Source organism: Natator depressus, chromosome 16 (genome assembly GCF_965152275.1).
Source record: "Natator depressus isolate rNatDep1 chromosome 16, rNatDep2.hap1, whole genome shotgun sequence".
Taxonomy (NCBI): Eukaryota; Metazoa; Chordata; order Testudines; family Cheloniidae; genus Natator; species Natator depressus.
In genome coordinates this window covers 14139133-14153450 of record NC_134249.1, presented here as the reverse complement: position 1 = coordinate 14153450, position 14318 = coordinate 14139133, and the positions used below count along the sequence as shown (strand labels likewise).

Sequence of the window (14318 nt, the reverse complement as noted above, 5' to 3'; positions counted from 1 at the left end):
TGTAGTGCACATAGCACTAAAATGCGCTTAAGCCGTGAAGTTCAACACTACAAAGCCTAAACTGAGGGGCTAATGCTGAGGGGCTGTTACTGAAGATTCAGCAGGCTTCTTGGTGGACAAGTGTGGCATTTTCATTCACAGCTGCTCTTTGGCTGTTTTAGTTTGTTGCTTGATGCACAGCCCTTCGGTGCCAGCTGTATAGGAGTAGTCGTTTTAGGCAGGCCACAGAGGCTGAAACAAAGTGTGAGAGAAATATTAACTACTTCTGAGAGATATAAGAGACCCAGCATAGGCACTCACCATCAGTGCATCCTTCACTATGTAATGGGTGTCCTTTGGGTGCAGAAAGGGAGATCTTAAGCCTTTTATCTAGAGAAAAATATATTTGACTCTTCTAGAAAACATTCAAGACTTTCACTGAAAGAACCTGTAACTCACCCCTCTCGAAGCGCTGCTTGCAGCACCATATAATAAAGGACAAAATACAGAGAAGAGTGAACTAGAAAATGAGGGAGTGTGAAAAGCTTATATGAAGATGGGCCTTTGCCTTCAAATGTTTTTTTTTTCTGTTCTTAAAAGACTGTCTTAAAGGAACACCATCGATATGAATTTTTTAAAACTAATTTAGAAGGGAAGTACTTTCTGATAGAGGAGGCCTTTAAAATTCCTTTTAAAAAGATGCAGGGAGAGGGGTTAGTTTTTATTTTCTTCCCTTTTGACGTTTATAAAGGACTGTTCAGCTAGGGGGAAGTGCACAAAGTACATAAGCTGAAAAAGAAGAATGTCATTTTTGCTGACTCTTTTCAGTTAAGTTTAGTTGTTAACTTTAACTAGGGGAGAAACAAAAAAGGTTACAGGTAGAAATTAGTGTTTTGGTTTTGTTTTTTTGCTCTTTTCAAGTTGTTAGTGTCCCTTTCATTCTTTTAGCAGATGTGAGGGCAAAGGGGACACCAGGAGTAGAGTTCTTGGGTGGATGGGGGGGGGGGAAGAGTTAAATGTGGATTTTACAGTGATTAAAGGGATAGTTTCCTCTCCCAGCAGTCTAACACTCAAGGCAGTGGCTGATGGAAGCTGCCTGGCCTCATTAAGCCCCCAATCCTGCAATTGATATGTGTGGGTAGACCCCTAGCCTCATGACCCAGGGGCAAATGGATCCAGTTGCTCCCTTGGATCCAATTGCAGAACCTTGCACCATTTCCTCTCACTATACTCCCACACCCATGAAAAGAAATAACAGTTTGCACTAATATCGTCCCCTCCATCTGAGGCTTTCAAAGCACTTTAATTAAGGCTCACAGCACCCCTGGGAGGGAGGAATGATCCCATTTCTATAGCTGGGAGAGGCCCAGTGACTCCTGTAGTATGAACAATCTAGCAGTAGGTCAGGCATGAACATTTCAAATGCCTTTTTGACTGAAGTGATTATACTAATTTCCTCTCTGTTACAATAATAATTCCTCTTGATACCACTGGGAGGAAAGCCGATTAAACTGGCTGAGGGGAGCTTACTAAGCTGCTCAGAGCTCTGGCAGACATTGCTGCTGTTTGGACTGCCAGGAGTCTTGGGGTAAACAGAGTGAAAACTACAGGAATAGGCAACTAGACTTTAAGGTCAGAAGGGACCATCCTGATCATTTAATCTGACCTTCTGCACATCACAGGCCACAGACCCTCACCCACCTACTCCTGTAATAGACCCCTAACCTCTGGATGAGTTACTGAAGTCCTCAGATCATGATTTAAAGACTTCAAGGAACAGAAAATCCACCATTTACTCCAGTTCAAACCAGCAAGTGACCCAGGCCCCACAATGCAGAGGAAGGCAGGAAAAAAAACAAAACCCCAGGGTTTCTGCCCATTTGACCACCAAATCTCACCAGAACCTTATAGAATAGTAATAACACTTTTCTACCTCTACTGGAAATACCACACCTGATGAATCCTAGGATTTTATTATTAGCTTTTCCATGGCCACATCACAGTGATGGCTTATGGTCATCCTGTGGTTGACCAGTCCATCCAGCTTTTTCTCCTCCTCTGGCACTTCTAAATGACACGTGTCCAGCTTATAGCAAAAATTCTTCTTGTTAGTCCCTAAATGCATGACCTTGCACTATTAAATTTAATCCCATTTCTATTACTCCAGTTTTCAAGGTCATCCAGATCTTCTTGTATCATATTCCAGTCTTCCCCCACATTGGCAATACCTCCCAACTTTGTCTCATCCACAAGTTTTATTAGCACACTCCCACTTTGTGCCAAGGTCATTAATGAAAATGTTAAATGAGATTGGTCCCAAGGCTGCTTTCTGAGGAACTCCACTCGTAACCACCCTCGAGCCCGATGATTCACCTTTCAGTATGGCCCATTGAAGTCTCCCCTTTAACCATTTCCTTACCCACCTTTTAATTCTCGTATTAATCCCCATCTTCTCCAATTTGACTTTAATTTCCCCTGTGGAACTGTATCAAAAGCCTTACTGAAATCCAGGTAGATTAGAGCTATTACATTTCTTTATATAGAAAATTGGTTACACTCTCAAAGAAAGATGATATGTTGGTGTAGCCCAATCTACCTTTTGTAAAACCATGTTATAATTTATCTCCATTACTGTTCACCCGTATATCCTTAACTACTTCCTCTTTCAACATGTGTTCCAAGACCTTGCATACAATTGGGGTCACTAGCAACCCTAGGAGGCAGGAGCATAGAACCTGGATGTGATCACGAACAAGTTATGGGGAGAGGGGAAGAACAACAATAGGGGGGAGGTGGTAATAAGGGTCTGGAAATGTGCAAAGTTACAAAGAATTTAGTTCGAGTTTTGTTTTTAAACAAGTGTAACCATTTGGATAGGTGTATTTGGAAGCTTCAGTAGCCACGCAGCCCATGCTGTCTTCACTGCAACAAAGGTGATTTTATACTGAGATAATTGTCTTAATGTAAAATTGTAGTGGAGACAGGGAACAACTAATTTTTACCTCCTCATAGCTAGCTGATCTAAACCTCAGCTGGTGTGGGTATTGGGTTGACCTTGACTAGCTCCAGTAAGATTAAAGCCTGCCTGTGGCCTTGCGTCCACTAGGTTTTTTACAATGAGATAGTTATCTAGAGGTAAAAACAAAATGCTTTTTTTGCAGTGAAGACATTACTTCAGGTTTCCCTAGGACTCCCCACCTCACTTCAATGCAACCCTCCTACACTCCTGCTAGCAGAAGTTGTTTTCGTACCTATCATGTTTTGTTTTTTAACTTTTCTGCCCCTCAATCATTCAGAGTTGTAGAGAGCTACTGAATAAAGATAATCACTGCCAAAGGGGTGCTTAAGCCCCACTGAGCTTTATATGACAAAGAGCCATCTTTGTTCTCCCCTTTCTCAGCTCAGTTCTGCTCCTAAAAGCATTTGGTTAAAACCCAGCTATGCTGCTGAATAAGATGAGTTTTCATTCCAACACATTTCCCAAAAGATCTACATCCGCCCCTGAAATGGGGCCAGTAGCATGCTAGTCAACAATTTCCCTTGCTTGTAAAAAGGCAACAGGGCAAAAACCCATTACTTTTACAAACATAACAGAAGGGGATATTTATTACACACACCCAGTACTCACTTTAACTCTCAGAAAGATATGGGCTGAATTTATTGTCTAGCTCTAATGTATTCCAAAATATGTTCAGCTGTTAAAGTGAAATCTACTGCTTTCAAAGCCATCAGAAAGAGTGGAAGATTATATCCAGTGGTGCTGGAACAATTGTTATACAGGGCATGCTGAGAGCCATTGAACCAAACTGTAAATCCTCTATATAATGGAAACCACTTCAAGACAGGGAGTGCAGCAGCACCCCAAGTTCCAGCACCTGTGTGTTTGTATCAGTTTAGGCAGGTAGATATGCAACATGCTGAGGTATACAGTTAATTGGCTGGGAGCAATATTTTTATGGTGACTGGCAGAAGTTTGTTTGTTTGTTTGTTCTGCAGACCTTTCCGCTGAAAGGGACAGGGAATGAAGTAAATGGGAAAAGAACAGAGTGCTTTTAGAAATCCTCCCCCTAAAAAAATCCAAGTCAGCGCTATAGGACGCCACTAATATATTGCACTCACCAATTCTACATTCACTTTAATATCAGTGATCCAGTTATTTATATTACTATCAGCCTATTGTTTAGAAACAAAGGGAAAGTATGTAAAGGACTGTGTAGTCATCCCACTCCAACCATTCATTGTATAGTCATGTGAAGTCTGCTCTTACATTTTCTTTTTCCACCCCCTGGAATGAGTCCTCCAACCCACAAGGGCTCATTTACTGCAGAGGGAAGTAGGGAACAATCATTCCTAAACAATAGCAGGAGTCATATCTTGGAGCATTAAATGTTGTATTAGCCAAAGTACTTTAGAGGAACAAAAATAAAGGGAAAATGGAAATAAAAAGTTAAAATTTTTATTTTGTTAAAGTGTCCAGTCTTACAAGTCCTTCAGAGAAAACATAGCAGCCTTCAGCACTTGAGGTGCTGTTACCTGCCTAAACATAATCCAACAGACAAGGCTTAACTCACGATTCTGAAGTGCCATACCAGGGTGTGGGGGACACCAAGCCACAACTGTGATAGTACTTTTATAAGCCATGTGAAGTGTTTAAGCCATGAGTTATGCCCTGAGGAAGGGGACCTATCAGCTGTACAGACACTCTTAATGTGAGGTCCTGTCAGAGTTCTTTTCACACAGCCCACACTAGTTTGCTCTAGACAAGAGCAATTAGCACAGCTCACCATTTGTTCATAGGACTTCCTGAAAGAGCAGAACAGGGGAGAATGTGGGATTTCTAGAAATCCCACATTCAGCTTTCTTGCCAGGCAGCTTCACTCCATCTTGACTTGCTAGAACCAACTTTCAGCTAGGGCTATATATAGCTACCTGTTATTTTTAAAACAGTAAGTTAATGGGTCAAATTTCAGAAGTATTTCAAAGCAATATATATTAGTCTCCAGCTGCAGATGGAGAAAGTGGGGAGAGAATGCGCACTCCCCCCTGATACTACTTGCCAAATTGGTGCTCAACTCCATGCAGATAGGAAGACAGAACCCATTTTCTTTTGTCAGATCTAGCATTTTTAAACTGGATGGTTGCCAGCAAGATTGCAGCATCCAGGGTGTAGCCAAAGGTTTCTGAACAGTACTAAATGAGATTAAAGCCTATGTTAGTACTTGAAGTTTTCAACCTCTTGCAAATGCGGAGTAACATCTCAGCACAAGGGATGTTACAATTTAAGGCATATGACCATTTTGTTCTTCGGTGAAGAGAATAGAAATCATACTAACATTTTAAAGATTGTTGTTGGATAAGGACAGAGCCAACAGGAACAGCTGGCCACATGAATAACTCTAGTTTGAGTAATTACCCTATTCCATCTCTAAAGCAGGCACCCCACGTATTCAAAAGATCCATCCTACCTCAGAAGAGCTGGAAGAGAATGGAAAATCAGAGACTAAATGAGCTTTCAAAATATTTATTCACTCAAGTCCCTTTCACAAAAGGAAGTGGCTGAAATGGAAAAGGCTTAACCCCTCACCACTGTTCAATCCAATAAGATTTTGGAGCCCATTTTCCCCATACTTCATCTGCTGCAAAACATGAATATGTCTTCCAGTTTCCTACTCTCGTGTGTTAGAACAAAAACTGAGGACCTAAGCATGGTTCAGAGACTGAAAGTGACCTTAAAAGGTTATCCATGCTGATAAACATCAAGAGTTTGGTTTTGTTAAAATTAAGACATGAAAGTGAGCACAGAACAAGTGGTGGAGAAAAAGGTTCTGAGGTAGGATGCTCCAGGGGAGCGACAAAGTACTTAATACAAAGTAGAAATAAAAATAATGAAGAATACCTGCAACACTCATGAAACAGTTGAGTGGCACAGTAAATTAGTTCCACCTGTGGGTTAACAGTGGACCAACTGGTAAGTTCAGCAGAAGGAAAAAAACCGCAAAACCACAACTGACATTCCAGTGCATTGTTTTAAAGCACAGCAAGATTTAACACATTCAGCTTCTGCTACCTTGGTTGGTTCAAATTCATTAGTTGCAACTTAGATATCAGGCCACTTACCGTAACAGCTAGAATTCAGTTTACCAAAAAGCTTAGAACTGTGGTTCCTATTGTAGCACAAGTGTACCTGGGATAAATAGAGGTCCCAAGAACTAGTTCAACTTAGTAGTGCTGTTAGGAGACATTTGGCTTTAATTCAAGTTCTGTTTTTAGTTTAGCAGCTAACACAGATGATCCTGGTTATTACTATTAGAATCCTTTGAGAAGACTGCCACTAACCAGATCCTCACTGGTCTGTTTAACCTGAACAGGATTCCTAGGATAGTACACAGGTCACTCTCAGCCCAATTCAGCTTCTACATGTGACAGCCCACTTTAAAAAAAAATAGAGCATTGATTGATGTGCCTGTAACTGGGAAAGAATGTGTTAGCTATGTCACTCAAGGGTTGAGCGATCAGGAAAAGGAAGGGAAGTGTACTGGAAATGAGAACTTGTCCTGTTATGGGCCAAGTTCTGGAGAAGTATTGAGCAACTGTAGGTGCACAGCAGCTCAGGTTTTGACCCTATACTTAAAATTCTCAAGCTTTCTCCACCTCATGCCTCTGAGATCTGCTAGTGTAGGTCCAACATCTGCTTGAAGGAAGAGGAAAAGTGCATCTCAGCCAGTTCACCAATTCATGATGAGGCATTTCAATATAACCTTGGTTTCCATTATGACAAGTTTTCAAAAACTTTATTCATTTTGATTTTTCCCGATGGGGGAGCTATCTAGACCTCTTGTAACAGTCCTGGTTGAAATATTTAAAGAACAGCAAGCAGCTCATGTTTCCATGCATGATCAATACTGGTCTTACATTTGCTCTGTGGAGCTGGATCAAACAGGCAGATTTTTATTTCCTACTGTTTTTGAAAAATAAGTAGGAAATAAAACTCTAAAAAGAGGAAGTCTCCTCCCTCTAGCAGGGTGGTGGTTTGTCCTAAGGATGAGCTATACAGCAGTTCAGGAGGCCTGCATATTACCATGCAGATTTCTAGACACTTTATAGCTTACTTTCTGGAGTTCAGTATGACTATTTATACAAACACTTCAGGATGTAAATTAAATACATTTTTATATAACTAAGAGCCCACCTTCACTACAGCCAGAAGAGTCAGGTGAACCAGGTGCAGACCCTTAGCCCACTTTCCATAAGCAATGTTATAACTCTGCACAGTCCAAGAACCAGTTAGGTCTGTGTAAGCTACAACTAGCCAGGTACCATGACTGCTGTAGGGTAGATGGGTCCTAATCATACAGTCCCAGAACTGGTTCAGGGCTCAGTAAAGAATTGCAAACACCAGATTTCATCTGGCAGAGAAGGAAAGACAGACTTCCTCCCCAATCTGAAAGGTCCTTACTCTGACCATGGAGAGTTAGTTCAAAGCTGCATTTGTACTGTATCTTGAAACAGCTAAATTTTTTCTGAGTTGGTCTCAAGTCCCCCCAGCAGATTCGCTGCCCTCCTTGTTAATACAAAACCCTAGCATGACCGGTAAATCCCACTCTGCAAATTATCAATATCACACTTCTAAATCCCAGTTTGATCTCTGATACAGTGAATTTTGAAATACCTTCCTTTCACCAATAGCCCCATCTCTGCTGTAATTTCAACACATACTAATACTGTTAGAAATGTGAACCTGTCATCCAGAAGAGCTTTTACAGCACCTTTTCCTCTGGAAAGAGTCAGAGCTGGGAAAACATGCAAACAAGAGTTGATTGGGTTATCCCTTTGGATTGTTTGACTTTTCATGATGAATGGACTAAGGGAGGCAGACTTTATACCCTTCTTAGAAGCATTTCTATAAACAAGCTAAAATTTTCCTAGTTTTCAATGTAGCTTTATTTAAACATCTGAGCATCAACAAATCCAGAGCCTGGTTAACAGATTGTTTCAGCATTTCTAGTGTGCATATCTTGTATATTACATCTAATGCAGAAAGAGAAGCTGTAGTGTTTGTTATTGCCCAGAATATCTGAGACAGAGGGTGTCTATGCTTTGCCCAACTCAGGGCTTCAGTAGCAGCTTGCCAGGAACCCAGCTGGAACACACTGTCTCCCTCCCCCCCCTTTTTAATATGTAGGTAATGCCTGCAAATACTACATATCTCAGCAGGCAGTGCTCCAGTCTTGGAGGATCCAAGTAGCTGGGCAAGGTGGAGCACTACATACTGGAGCTGTAGGGTCTATAGGCTTCCCCTTCTAATGAACACAAGGTGGCTTTGGGGTGACTGGTAGAAATGTAAGCCACACTTTAACCCCCTGGTTTGAGGACATGATTATGAGTAGCTATCACTAAGCTATGGCTGCCTCTGCAAATGCAGAAGGGGATTTGTTGAACAGTCATAAGTTAGCCTTGTTTCAACATAGATTCCTCTCCCCTCACTATGGGGCCTCCCCTCCCAGAGGGCTAGAGGAACCCAGTCCAGGGAGGATTCTTAACAGTGGGGCAGAGAGAAGAACAGGGTTACCATCCCAAGCACCAAGTTCAATCAGCATTAGCCTCTTGTGATCATGTAGGCCAAGAGGAGCAGCAAGAATGACAGCTGCTAAAATCAAGAGCTGAACAAACCAGAACAAAACAAGCAGCTTTGTAGATTTTACTTATAAAAAGATGCTGGCAAAACCTCAAAAAAAAAAAAGTTATCCACAGCAAGGGTAGGGAAGAAGCTTGTTGAATATTCCTCTCTGCTACAGGCACCATCTCCCCTATTTTGAGTTGTACTTAACACTGCCCAATAGTGTGTTTGTATTTTTAAACGCCCCAGACAAAATGCTGAGAGGGGGTGTGTGTGTGTGTGGGGGGGGAAAACAAAAAAAGTAGTTCAAGACTTTAGATTTTAAAAAGTGTTTTAAGTACCTCAGTGCTTCTTGCAGAAACAGTCTTACTGCTTTCCACCCACGTCTTATCTGATGCATTGAGCTGCATCCTTCCTGTCCCATTTACTAAACAGAACTGGAATTCAGCCTACAGACAGCCCAATCTAGGTAACATTTCTGGAACTGCTAATTTAGGCAATACCTCCAGTAATACCAGCTAGGGAAGCAGGCCATGCGATCTACGGGTCAGCACAAAGGATTGGAATCTGAAAAGACTGTGCAACCTCAAGCCAGCAGATGGAAACTGGGTTAAAAAAATTCAGTCCTGAATCCAAGTTGATCTTTGAGGTAAAAATTACCAAAAAATACCAGCATCTTTAAAAAATAAAAAAAATAAATAAAAAAAGCTGTGCCATCCCCCCTGCCCTCAAAGAAGCTCCAACTGATCAAATCAGCAAGTAGTGTGGAACTATACAAAGTGTCACAGCAACGTAGAGTTGGAGTTTAAAGAGGCTCCCTGGACTTTTGTCCTTTGACTCTAAGACATCCTCAGTCCCTGATGCATGTAAGAGCCCTATCTAGGGCGATGCAGCAGTGTAACTGGATCAGCACATCTCTCCCCTATATTCAGAGGCAGTTACTCTGAACTAAGTTGGCTCCACCAGCAGTTCTGGTTAACTCCATGGCAGCTTTGGCATCATCCCACTTCTAATCTTGCAGAACAGCAGCACCTCTTTTGTTCCCGCTGTCTGTTGTAGAGGAGCCACCCACTCTGCCTTGGTCATCCCCTGCCCCCGAACCTCCCCCATCCTGCATCCAAGGGAGCAGGCAGCCTTGTTCCCAGTCACATTGGTTATTCAAGGATCTCCTTAGCTAGTCTGGTGTTGGCTGGGGTGGTTGGGAGATGGAATTGGAATGGAATGGCCTTTTGTTTCCTGTCTAGTTGATCAGAGGTTTCCCTGCCTTCTTGTCAGCAGCTCAGGCTTGCTCTTTGTCAGCCCTCCACAGCCGCTCCTTGACCTCCAGAGGCAGAGTGTTGAACAGGTCCTCCTCCACCACCAGCCCACTGCGTTTCAGCAGAGGACACTCCCCCAGCTCCACCGGCAGGCACTCCAGGCGGTTCCCTCGCAGCTCTATCTGGGACAGGTTGGTCAGCTCGCCCACCCGAGATGGCAGTGATTGCAGCACATTGTTTCCCAGGTTCAAGGTCCGCAGCTTCCTGCACTGGAAGAGCTCAGGTGGGAGACTCTCAATCTGAAAGGAGAGACCAGAGAGATACAAATGTGACATGTGCTCATCTAAGGCAAGGCAAGGCAGACGAGATTCATAGATATTAAGGTCAGAAGGGACCATTATGATCTAGTCTGACCTCCTGCACAATGCAGGCCACAGAATCTCACCCACCCACTCCTGCAATAAACCTCTCACCTATGTCTGAGCTATTGAAGTCCTCAAATCATGGTTTAAAGACTTCAAGGTGCAGAGAATCCTCCAGCAAGTGACCCGTGCCCCATGCTATAGAGGAAGGTGAAAAACCCCCAGGGCCTCTTCCAGTCTGCCCTGGAGGAAAATTCCTTCCGAACCCCAAATATGGCAATCAGCTGAACCCTGAGCATGTGGGCAAGATTCACCAGCCAGATACCCAGGAAAGAATTCTCTGTAGTAACTCAGATCCCACCCCATCTAACATCCCATCACAGACCACTGGGCCTATTTACCATGAATAAAGTTCAGTTAATTGCCAAAATCAATCATGTTATACCATGATGTAGCCAGACAGAGCACCAGCCTCTAAATACTCACTTCTCCCTCAAATGCATTTCTGCTTTCTTCTATGTTGACCTTTATGCATGGAACGCTTTCCCCAAGATACAGTAAAGCTACTACCTTGTCCTCATACAGATCCTTTTCTACCGTACTATTTATAATAAACTGCCACATGAAGATGGCTAGGCCTGAGCCGAATAGAGATTACTGACAGAAACAGGGGAGATCTGAAACCCACTCACAGCTAGTCTGTACAGCCATGTATTCCCATCAGTGTTTCCTTTGTCCCCTCCCAGAATCCATCCATCATTGGTTCTCCCACTTGGAGTTTAAGCTCTTCACATTGACAACCTTTCCATGTTTGTATGGCACCTAGCACCATAAGGCTGTGATCCTGATCAGGGCCATAGGGTGCTAGTATAATAAAAGTAAAATGACAGATCGACATCATTTTTAAAGTTTAGTAATTAACCACCTGCAAAAAACCACCACCACCACCACCACCACCTCACTATTCCCAACACAAGTCAGGCTATTCCCTACATGGTTCAGTTCTGATCTGCAGCACACACATCCCTCCGTACCCTGGTTATAATCCAGTTTCGGAACCACATCTCAGTGCTTTCCACAGTACTAGTAACTACTGCAATTACTGATTATGCCAAGTATTTGAACAGCTCATCACTCTGTAGTTCTCCTACAGAATTAGAGACCAATGTCTCTCTCTCTCTCAAATGGAGGACTCTTGCTCTCCCAGCTTTCCCCCTTCCCTGCCCCCAGAACTTCTTAACTGGCACAGCTCTGTCAGTTCCGTAAGACTGACCCAACTTTCACCTTGAAACATCTGAGGTAGAGTTTGAGCCTGCCAGTTCTTTCCTCTAAAGGAGGAAATGTAAATGACCTCTTCTCTTTCTAGCTGCTCCAAAGTAAACAGCCTGCACTAACCTAGGGGAGCCCTGCCTTATGTTATTTGGACAGTTGTAATACACAGGGGCCCCTCCCCACCACCTCATTTTCTATCTGCAGGATCAGAGATGAGTAAAAAGGCACCAAGTGTACTATATGGACACACATTGCTAGGGTCCTCCTCCTAGCCTCTCTCTCACTGGAGCACCTACCCTGCAAGAACAGAGATCATTTGCATTGTAACAGAGGCAGAAACCAGCTCTTATTCTTCTGTGTAGCACATAGGTCCAAACAATAATTCAGGTGGCCAATAAGCTTCTCCTACAAACATCTGCTCCCTCAGGTCATGGACGCATTAGTACTCTGATCCCATTGCTAGTATGGAAGGCAACATTCTGCTTCTTCCTTGAGCTGTCCTGCTCTAATCCTGAGGATGGCCTGCAAACAGTCTCCTCCCCTTAAAAGCCTGGCAGAAACAGGGTGACAGCGTTTTTGCCTTCTTCTGAAGCATCAAGTATTGTCCCTGGATGGGAAATGAGGAACTTGACTAAATGGAATGGTAGCAGAATTTGATATGGTGAGTTGTGTTCCTCAGAGAGATTTACTAATGGAGAACAGCAGGCTAGTGGTTTGTGAGCATTTAAGTGGCTATAGAGCCATTAAAAGAAATGGACAATGGGAATTCAGTGTAATATTTGATTTTGACCAGTACAGCCCATCTTTGATCCACAGTATGCTGGGAAAGGAGGGGAGAAGCCATGCATTAGGTTTTCCAGTCGTATACATATTCTAGTGTCGATTTGGAATGCTAGATTTTGTGCTTCCCAGTCTGTTGTATCCCTCTATTCCTTCATTTTACTTAGAAGGAAAGCTCTTTGGGCAAGCACTATGCTTTCATTGTGTGCACGCGCAGCACCTAGCCTAATGGGGCCCTGATCAGGGACCTTTAGGCACTACCACAATACTCAACTTTTTGACAGGGTCAAAACGCAACAAGAAAAATTAAATACCCAGCACCACTGGCTCCCCCCCACCTGTGCACCGATAGCCAAGTGTCTGACAGGGAGATTACTAGTCCAATCAGACTGTCATGGTATCGTAGTCTGACGACACTAAAAAAAAAAAAATAAATAAAAGTCAACCATGATCAGCCATGCTTTCTTCCAGCAAGATTTCTAGCAATAGAAATATAAAAGCTTATGGGGTTTGGTTCAATAGATTCAGGCATCTATTCATGACCTTCCCCTTAATTCAGTGAAAGTCTCAGCCTATCCTTTGTTTAAAACATAATTGCACTCTATTTTAACTTTAATTATGCACACAAGATCTGCCTGGAGCAGTCATTGGCTACAGAGAGGCTTTAACAAACAGCCAAAGTTCTGGATAAGTTAGAGCGACCGGAACAGCAACAGCAACAAACAGCAGCTTTATTCAGCCATTGTTATTTAGAACCATCATTCTGTAAAAGCTGCAAAATTCAGCCTGGTAGTCATAGAACTAATAAGACGCAATCACTTGTTTTCAAGTGACAGGAGTGGACTTTATCAAAAAAGAAAGTTCTGTTACAACTGGACCAGATTCCCAGAAAGACCGAGTTGTACTAGTCAGCTCCAGAAGTAGCTATTTACTAGGGCTGCTGGGCTAGCAGGGGACCTTTGAGATAGAATTCTTAGGGTCAGGAAATGCCACTCTATCAGCACTTGCATTTTCTGCTGCTGCTGCTGACTGTAAATAACCAGGCTTCCTGAGCCCAGAGGCCTTGCCTGCATGTCTGAAGGGAACAAGAGCTGAGTAGCTGTTTCACTGGATCTCCAGGAGACAGGGGGCTAGGCAGGAAAGAGAATGTTGCTTCTAGCCTTTATGTTGCATTAGTGTCTTTGGAAGAGCAAGATGGGTGGTTCCACATTTTATTGTGAAAACAAAGCTGCCTCAAGCTTCTTTTCATCCAAAAGAGAAGCTCCAGCCCCACACTGCAGAGGATGCACATCTTGTCTTAACCCTGTGTGACCTGGGCTGTTGAACAATTGCCAAAAAAAGGGTACTGTTCAAAACCTGTATAGTTCTTCACCTTAAAATAGAGCCTTAAAAGCTTCCTTCACTTTGCTTAGTGTGGCATCCAGCAAGCGTCAGATGACAGAAGCTACACTGAAGCCTCCTACTCACGGAGGAGGATTTTAGTTTTTAAACCTATCGCTGAAATGTGACTGGCTATACAATGCCTCACACCTTCCCCAATGCCAGGGATGGTGGGTTAGGCACAGCTTAATCTGGTGTTAAGGGTGGTTTAAACAGACAGAATGGCTTCTTAAACACTAGCTGTTTAGCTTAATTTTTCTGAAGGTTAGAGATCAAAGTTAATGCAGAATGGGCACCACTTGTCTGGCTCCAGGGCTGCGACGTCACCTTTAGAAGCAAGGTGGCTACTGAAAAGCTGCCAAAAGCTAGTGGGAATTGTAGAAGCTCCCTTTACAATTTATAATACAATTGTTAAGTGGTTTTGCCTCCGGAGTTTTCCCTATAAAAGGCAGCAATACCGAAGACTTTTTTGGTAACATCAATTAGACAGTATTGACTTGTCAGGATGTATCTGAGGCCTTATTTCAGACTGAAAAAATCTAGGTATCCTCATAAGAGACAGGATTTTGCTGCATATTTCCACCTGAATTTTCATAATCCTGCGTCACGGCTGGTTGCTCTTTGTGCAATTATGTTACCAGACTTCTTTGTGACTTCTGGTGGGAATAAGTA

The 14318-nt window shown here is 42.9% G+C and overlaps 1 protein-coding gene across 2 annotated transcripts in view; it reads right to left on the bottom strand.

Annotated features, from left to right (window-relative positions):
• Nucleotides 1-4456: 4456 nt before the first annotated feature.
• LRRC8A (leucine rich repeat containing 8 VRAC subunit A) overlaps nucleotides 4457-14318 on the bottom strand; it is a 29374-nt gene continuing 19512 nt past the window's right edge. For both annotated transcript variants that reach the window (XM_074973418.1, XM_074973417.1), the window contains exon 4: nucleotides 4457-10151. In XM_074973418.1, coding sequence (XP_074829519.1) covers nucleotides 9876-10151 — 276 coding nt within the window. In that variant the 3' untranslated portion in view covers nucleotides 4457-9875. The remainder of the gene's footprint in view (nucleotides 10152-14318) is intronic.